Below are 9,040 nucleotides of genomic sequence, written 5' to 3' on the forward strand. Positions count from 1 at the left end.
ACAGGCCCAGTAACGTCAACCGCTCATCGTACGTTAACCCACTCATTCCCCGGAATCATTTTCGTAAACCTTCTCACCACCCTCCCCAGAGCCAGCACATCCTTCCCTCAGATGTGGCGCCCAAAACTAACCACGATACTCCAAAACATGGTGCGGACCGGCACCTTCTCGAGCCTCAGCTTGTAGGCCTCAGTTTGTAGGCCTCAGCTTGTAGGCCTCAGCTTGTAGGCCTCAGCTTGTAGGCCTCAGCTTGTAGGCCTCAGCTTGTAGGCCTACAATCAATATCAAGTGATTGTCTCCCATCGGTAAAATGATCCCTTTTAGGTCCAGTTTTGAGTCGACACCCACAATGAGGAACATTGAGGAAAGACCGTGAAGAGATGGTCAGGTCTCCTGCCACGAGGCTCAGTCGTGGCGACACACGTCCCGATCGATGTCCGCCATTTTGAAGCAAGCCCAGCCCCGAGGCACACTCTCCGCCCCGGGCTCCAGCGCGACGCGGGAAACGCCGCCACCGGCTTTCACGCCGCATCCTTACCTTGACGCCGCGTATCCGGAACTCGGCCAGGGCCCGGTTCAGCTTGGACGCCGCCGTGGGGTGGTCTTTGCCGTGGGCGATCACCTTGACCAGCAGCGAGTCGTAGTGCGGCGAGATCAAGGCCCCCTGGAACGCCGAGGCGATGTCCAACCGGATCCCCATCCCTTCCCCGCTGCGGAACACCTGAAGGGGGCAAAGGAAAGCGGCAATGGGTCACCCGTACAGATTTAGATTTCGGGCCGACAATGTCATGTGAAGCGGTTTTACCGGTACGTGCAATGTAAAACGCCTCTGCTTCCTCAGAAGGCTTAAGAGTTTCAGCAAGTTCCCCCGCAACCATGGCATGTCCAGTTTGAAGAAGGGGCTCGACCCGAAACATCTCCCATTCCAGCTCTCCAGAGATGCTGCCTGTCCCGCTGAGTTACTCCAGCATTTTTTGTCTATCTTTGATTTAAACCAGCATCTGCAGCTCCTTCCTACACATGTCCCCGTGTACACCAGGCAGCGACGAACACAAATGGCATTGGCACGGTATATTATTTGTCACATGTACCGAGGTACAGTGCAATTCATTTTTGTATATAGTTCAGAGAAAGTATAATGGGGATAAATGTGAGGTTATCCACTTTGGTGGCAAGAACAAGAAGGCAGATTATTATCTGAATGGTGTCAGATTAGGAAAAGGGAAGGTGTAACTAGACCTGGGTGTCCTTGTACATTAGTCCTTGAAAGTAAGCATGCAGGTACAGCAGGCAGTGAAGAAAGCGTATGGCATGGGTACACAAAAATGCTGGAGAAACTCAGCGAATGCAGCAGCATCTATGGAGCGAAGGAGATAGGCAACGTTTTGGGCTGAAACCCTTCTTCAGACAGATGGAGCTAATGGCATGTTGGCCTTCATAGTGAGAGGATTTGAGTATAGGAGCAAGGATAATAATAATAATAAATTTTATTTAATGGGCGCCTTTCAGACATCTCAAGGACACCTTACATAGTAATCGGAATAAAAACATATAATCGGAATATAACAAGTAATAAAGACATCACAGAGACACAAATTAAAAACAGAATTCAATCCAAAAACACAGTGTGAAGAGAGAGCAGCGGCAGCCAAAGCGCGCCAGCGTCCACTCTCCCTTCACGGCAGCCATCTTGGACACAGACCTACAGGACTACAATTAGACAAAAAAAATCATCCCCCCACAGTGGATAGCACTGTGGAGGAAGGCACAATGTCCAGTCCCCTACTGCAGTTGTACAGGGCCCTGGTGAGACCACACCTGGAGTATTGTGCGCAGGTTTGGTCTCCTAATTTGAGGAAGAACATTCTTGCTATTGAGGGAGTGCAGCGTAGGTTCACCAGGTTAATTCCCGGGATGGCGGGACTGTCATATGATGAAAGAATGGATCGACTGGGCTTGTATACACTGGAATTTAGAAGGATGAAATGGAATCTTACAGAAACATGTTAAATTCTTAAGGGACTGGACAGGCTGTACGGAGTTTGTACGTTCTCCCCGTGACCTGCGTGGGTTTTCTCAGAGATGTTCGGTTTCCTCCCACACTCCAAAGACGTACGGGTTTGAAGGTTAATTGGCTTGGTATAGATGTAAAATTGCCCCGAGTGTGAGCAGGGCAGTGTTAATGTGCGGGGATCGCTGGTCGTAGTGGACTTTAGTGGGCCGAGGGGCCTATTTCCGCGCTGAATCTCAAAACTAAATTCAACTAAACACTCGTTTGAGGGTTGCAGAATGAATAGTTTGAGAGTAAGAGGCTTTTGAAAGGCCACCATTTAGATATATACTTGCGGCAGCTAGACTTCTCACTGAAACTGTGGGCACTAACTAATCGAGATAAGGTTTTACAATCAAGTAGACATTTTGAATGGATTCAGGGCAGCTCTTTAACATTAAATAAAGTGGTTTAGTACCAGGTAGTTCACAGTGCTTTTTAGTTAATGGCAAGTGAACAAAACATATCCACTCTGCTTTGGAAGCATTAAATTAGTCTGTTTGGAGTCACGGCACGGAGACTGCATACAGCACGGAGACAGGTCTTTCGGCCCAACTTGCCCCTGCTGCCTCATCTAAAACAGTTCTATGTTCCTCTGTTTAGTCCTCATAGGAACATAGACAATAGGTGCAGGAGTAGGCCATTCGGCCCTTCAAGCCAGCACTGCCATTCAACATGATCATGGCTGATCATCCAGAATCAGTACCCCCGTTCCTGCTTTCTCCCCACATCCCTTGATTGGACCGAGATGAGAAAAACATTTTTCACACAGAGAGTGGTGAATCTGTGGAATTCTCTGCCACAGAAGGCAGTTGAGGCCAGTTCATTGGCTATATTTAAGAGGGAGTTAGATGTGGCCCTTGTGGCTAAAGGGATCAGGGGGTATGGAGAGAAGGCAGGTACAGGATACTGAGTTGGATGATCAGCCATGATCATATTGAATGGCGGTGCAGGCTCGAAGGGCCGAATGGCCTATTCCTGCACCTAATTTCTATGTTTCTATGATTCCCTTAGCCCTAATGGCCCTGTCCTACGGTACGAGTTCATTCCAAGTGCTCTCCCGAGTTTAAAAAAAAAAACTCGTGGATAGCACGGAGAATGAATGTAGCGGGTACGTCGGAGCTCGGGGACGTCTCTAACGCTAACGGCAGGTACTCGGGAAGACTCGCTAACGGCAGGTAAGCTCGGGAAGACTTGTGAAGATTTTTCAACACGTTGAAAAATGTCCACGAGAGCCCCGAGTACCGACGAGCGGCCATTACTGTAAATCTCCGTGTTCGAATCAGGGCAAACTCGGGGAGAGCTCTTGGAATGAACTCGTACCTTGGGACAGGGCCCTAAGAGCTAAATCTAACTCTCTCTTGAAAACATCCAGTGAATTGGCCTCCACTGCCTTCTGTTGCAGAGAATTCCACAGATTCACCAGATCTGGGTGAAAAATTCCACAGATCTGGGTGAAAAAGTTTGTCCTCATCTCAGTCTTAAATGGTCGACCCCTTATTCTTGAACTGTGACCCCTGGTTCTGGACTCCCCCCAACAGCGGGGAATATTTTTCCTGCATCTGAAAAACTGAATTGAAATCTAATTGAAGTCCACATCCCTCTACTCTTTGTTTAAGAAGGAACTGCAGATGCTGGAAAATCGAAGGTACACAAAAATGCTGGAGAAACTCAGCGGGTGCAGCAGCATCTATGGAGCGAAGGAAATAGGCAACGTTTCGGGCCGAAACGTTGCCTATTTCCTTCGTTCCATAGATGCTGCTGCACCCGCTGAGTTTCTCCAGCATTTTTGTGTACCCCCTCTACTCTTTCCTCCTCAAACTGTTGGGACGAAGGTTGAACGGGGTGATCGCTAGACGGCGTGGATTCGGTGGGCTGACAGGTCTGTTTTTCGCACTGTATCTCTAAAGTGGCTGTGTGGGTTTTTACTCTGGGTGCTCCGGTTTCCTCCCAAACTTCTAAGATTTAGAGGTGTACAGTTAATTGGCTTCGGTAAAAGATTGTAAATTGTCTTTAGTGTGTGGAATCGTGATAGTGTGCGGGGATGGCTGGTCGGCGTGGACTTGGTGGGCCGAAGAGCCTGTTTCCACGCTGCCTTTGTCTACCTACCACGCTGCTTAGTGTGGTTTAGCGATGCAGCACGGAAACAGGCCCTTCGGCCCATCGGGTCCGGGCCGACCAGCGATCCCCGCACACTGGCGGGGCTGTCATATGCTGAGGAGCAGCTGGGCTTGTACACTCTGGAGTTTAGAAGGATGAGAGGGCATCTCATTGAAACATATAAGATTGTTAAGGGCATGGACACTTCTTATACAATCTTATATGTTTCAATGAGATGCCCTCTCATTCTTCTAAACTCCAGAGTGTACAAGCCCAGCTGCTCCTCAGCATATGACAGTCTTTGAGGAAACACTTTTTCTCACAGAGAGTGGTGAGTCTGTGGAATTCTCTGCCTCAGAGGGCGGTGGAGGCCGGTTCTCTGGAAGCTTTCAAGAGGGCTTTTAAAAATAGCGGAGTCAGGGGATATGGGGAGAAGGCAGGAACGGGGTACTGATTGGGGATGATCAGCCATGATCACATTGAATGGCAGTGCTGGCTTGAAGGGTCAAATGGCCTCCTCCTACACATATTGTCTATTGTCTATTGTCACTAGCACTATGCTACGCAACTAGGGATGATTTATATTTATTCCAAGCCAATTAACCTGCAAACCTGCGCGTCTTTGGAGTGCGGGAAGAAACCTGTGATCACGGAGAAAACCCACGCAGGTCCCGGGGGGGGGGGGGGAACGGGCAAACTCCGTGGTCAGGATGGAAGCGGGCTCACTGGCGCTGTGAGGCAGTAACTCTACCGCTGTGCCACCGTGCTGCCCTTCAACCCAGGGCTGGCACGACCCAACATCGCCGGACTGAAACCGGATATCCAGGACAAGATGGCGCTCCTGAGAGGGCGACGTCGCGGAGCTCTCAGAGTCAACCTGCTTTTTTGTCTGTCTCTTGTTATTTTGTGCCATACTACGGTAACAGCATGGTCAGCAAACGGCGTCTATGACCGGGCGACCCTACTACGGCTGAGAGAGTGCAGTCCTTTCGGACATTTAGACCCGAGCACGTCTAACCCCTACCCTGAGCTAATACGCTACGGCGACTCGACGCTAGGCCGACACCCGGACAACGACAGGCCCAGGCGGAGACGCGGCAGACGGGGAGGGACCGAACGACGACTCCGGCGCTTGGTTAGCAGTGGAAGGTTAGCCCTCCCGGTTATACTGTTTGCTAACGTCCAGTCAATGGTAAATAAGATGGATGAGCTCCATGCTCGGATCTCCACGCAGAGGTACTTACAGGACTGCTCCATGCTGTGCTTCTGTGAAACATGGCTGGGGGAAAGGCACCCGACCAGGCGATAACACCAGACGGCTACACGGCCTTCAGGGAGGACCGGAGCGCAGCGGACAGCGGCAAGACCCGCGGCGGAGGAACGGCCGTCCTCGTCAAACAAACCTGGTGTACCGACTGTAAGCTTATTTCTAAATCTTGCTCTGAGAATGTGGAGTATCTAACTGTGAAGCTACGGCCGTTTTATCTACCCAGAGAACTGCAATGTATTATTGTGAGTGTCGTGTATATTACCCCTTCTGCCAAAGAAGAGGCTGCACTCAGGGAGCTACACAACATGATCAATGAGCATGAAAACAAATATCCTGATGCTGCTTTTATTATTCTGGGAGACTTTAATCATTGCAACCTCAAGAAAAACATACCAAAACTGTATCAGTTTGTGACTTTCCCAACTAGAGGAAATAATATACTGGACCACTGCTACAGCAATATCAAAAATGCTTTTATAGCTGAACCAATACCCCACTTCGGCAAGTCTGACCACCTGGCAATTCGGCTCAAGCCCACCTACACCAAGAGGCTTAAGGCACAGCCAGTCACAGTCAGAACTGTTAACACCTGGACGGACAGTGCACAGGCTAGCCTGCAGGGATGTTTAGAGGCTACAGACTGGAACATCTTTAAGGTGGCCACAGATGACATTCATGAATACACAGAGTCTGTGAGTGACTACATCAGCTGGTGCACATCTATATGTGCCCCTCCCAGAACTGTGCGTGTGTTTCCAAACCAGAAACCTTGGTTCAATGGAAACATAAAACAGAAGATCAGGAAAAGGCAGGAAGCTTTTAAGTCAGGAGATCAAAGGGAGTACAAGAAAGCCCGGTACGAGCTACAGAAGTCCATCAGAGCTGCCAAGAGGGCTTATTCCCAAAAACTTGAAAGCTTTTACCTAAGTAACAACACACGCAGTATGTGGCAAGGAATCCAAGCAGTCACAAACTACAAGAAAACAGTACCAACCACAGACCCCCAGGATGTCACCCTCCCCGACAGCCTTAATACATTCTACACCAGGTTTGACAGACTGAACACAGACACCCCCTCAAAAGTCCCATGCAACCCCAGGCCAGTGGCACTCACGCCAGTTGCCATGAAGTGTCTAGAAAAACTGGTTCTCACACACATCAATCACATGGTCCCGGGCACGATCGACCCCCTCCAGTTTGCCTATCGCCCCAACCGCTCAGTGGACGACGCAGTGGCCATTGCTCTACACCATATCCTGCAACACCTGGACAGCAGAGGAACATACGTCAGAATGCTGTTCCTGGATTACAGCTCGGCTTTTAACACCATTCGCCCGGGCAGGCTGACTGAGAAGCTGACAGACCTCGGCGTCCCGACTCCCACCTGCAACTGGATCTTGGATTTCCTGACTGAAAGGCCACAGGTGGTGAGGATGGGAAGGAGGTTGTCTGCAGAGCTCACCGTCAGCACAGGATCACCACAAGGCTGCTGTCTCAGTCCCAAACCTTTCACCCTGTACACACACGACTGTGTCTCCACCCAGGAAAACACCATCATTATTAAGTATGCGGATGATACCACCATCCTGGGCCTCATCAAGGGGGGGGGACGAGTCGGGCTACAGGAGTCTGGTGAACGACATTCTTGCCTATGGTGAGGTGAACGACCTAAGCCTCAACACAGACAAGACAAGAGAAATAATAATGGACTTCAGAAAAAATCCACCCCCCCTGCAGCCCCTCATCATCAAGGGGACTGTGGTGGAGAGGGCTGACAGTTACAGATACCTGGGACTACAAGTAACATCAGATCTGAACTGGACTTTGAACACTGCAGCCACAGTGAAAAAAGCCCAGCAGAGACTGTACTTCATCAGGCTGCTCAGAAAAGCTGGTCTGCACTGTCGCCCTCTCACCCAGGTCTACAAAGGACTGTTAGAGAGCATCCTCACCACAGGCATCACGGTGTGGTATGGAAACACCACACAGACAGAGAGGAAGGCTCTGCAAAGAGTCATAAAGACTGCAGAGAGGATCATCAGAACTGAACTCCCCTCCATGGACACAAGCTACACACAGCGCTGTCAAAAAAGAGCAGAGAGAATCATTAGAGACACACTACATCCAGCTCACTCCCTGCTCAAACACAAAAACTGCACATACAACCTCAGGCACAGACGAGCGGACAGTATCGCCACAAATAGAACACGCTTTTTTAAGAGCTTCTTCCCTGCAACAGTGAGACTCTTGGCCAAAACACAACAAAATGAACGGATGTCCTGATATAGTGTCTGTGCAAGTTACAATGCTCTATGTGTCTTCTGTGTGTCTTTTTAAATTTTTTAAAATTTTTTAATTTTTAATTTTAATTTTTAACTTAACTTGACTCTCTGAATAGCCGCACAAGAGTTCCTATGTGTGTAAGCACAAATGGCAAATAAAGTTTTTGACCTTGATCTTTGAGACCGGTTTGCCCGGCACAGGATGTCCTCAGAGAAATACTGTTTATGTGTCAAATAATTAATTTTCTTTGGTGGATGTGGAAAGTTAATTGCCCCTGTTCCCTGCGCTGCCCCCTGAGAAATAATGAAAACATAACAAATCTTTTGTTGGAATTAATGCAGGAATTAATTTGTAATGAAATAAATAAATAACACTCAAGAGAAGGCGTGGAAGCTGGAAATATGGACAGTTTTGGTGGGGGAGGGGGGGGGGAGGGGGTGAGGGAGGGCATTCTGTGCCTCTGCGGGAGTGGGCCAAAGGGCCTCTTTCCATGCTGTCCCTTCCAAACCAGGAAAGATATTGTCAAGCTTGAAAGAGTTCAGAGAAGATTTACGAGGATGTTTCTGCCACAGAAGGTAGTTGAGGCCAGTTCATTGGCTATATTTAAGAGGGAGTTAGATGTGGCCCTTGTGGCTAAATGGATCAGGGGGTGTGGAGAGAAGGCAGGGATGAGATACTGAGTTCGGATGATCAGCCATGATCATATTGAATGGCGGCGCAGGCTCGAAGGGCCGAATGGCCTACTCCTGCACCTATTTTCTATGTTTCTATGTCTATGTTTCCAGGACCTGAGGGTGTGAGCTACAGGGAGAGGTTGAGCAGGCTGGGTCTCTATTCCATGGAGCACAGGAGGATGAGGGGTGATCTTATAGAGGTGTACAAAATCATGAGAGGAATAGATCGGGTAGATGCACAAAATCTCTTTCCCAGAGTTGGGGAAACGAAGACCAGAGGACACAGGTACATAGGTTTAAGGTGAAGGGGAAAAGATTTAATAGGAATCTGAGGGGTGATTTTTCCACACAGTGGGTGGGTGTATGGAACGAGCTGCCGGAGGAGGTAGTTGAGGCTGGGACTATCGCAACGTTTAAGAAACAGTTAGACAGGTACATGGATAGGACAAGTTTGGAGGGGTATGGACCAAACGCAGGCAGGTGGGACTAGTGTAGCTGGGACATGTTGGCCGGTGAGGGTAGGTTAGATGAAGGGTCTGTTTCCACACTGTATCACTCTATGACTCTAACTAAACTGCACCTCCATTCCCACTGTTCCTGCATCTCTTTAGAACAATAGGGGGGCATGGTGGCGGCAGGTAGAGCTGCTGCCTCACAGCGCCA

The 9,040-nt window shown here is 49.3% G+C and overlaps 1 protein-coding gene across 1 annotated transcript in view; it reads right to left on the reverse strand.

The window, feature by feature from the left end:
* Positions 1 to 259: 259 nt before the first annotated feature.
* LOC116968452 (pyruvate carboxylase, mitochondrial-like) overlaps positions 260 to 9,040 on the reverse strand; it is a 266,712-nt gene continuing 257,931 nt past the window's right edge. The window contains exon 9 of the mRNA XM_033015217.1: positions 260 to 721. Coding sequence (XP_032871108.1) covers positions 260 to 721 — 462 coding nt within the window. The remainder of the gene's footprint in view (positions 722 to 9,040) is intronic.

The sequence above is a fragment of the Amblyraja radiata genome, chromosome 45 (genome assembly GCF_010909765.2).
Source record: "Amblyraja radiata isolate CabotCenter1 chromosome 45, sAmbRad1.1.pri, whole genome shotgun sequence".
NCBI lineage: Eukaryota > Metazoa > Chordata > Chondrichthyes > Rajiformes > Rajidae > Amblyraja > Amblyraja radiata.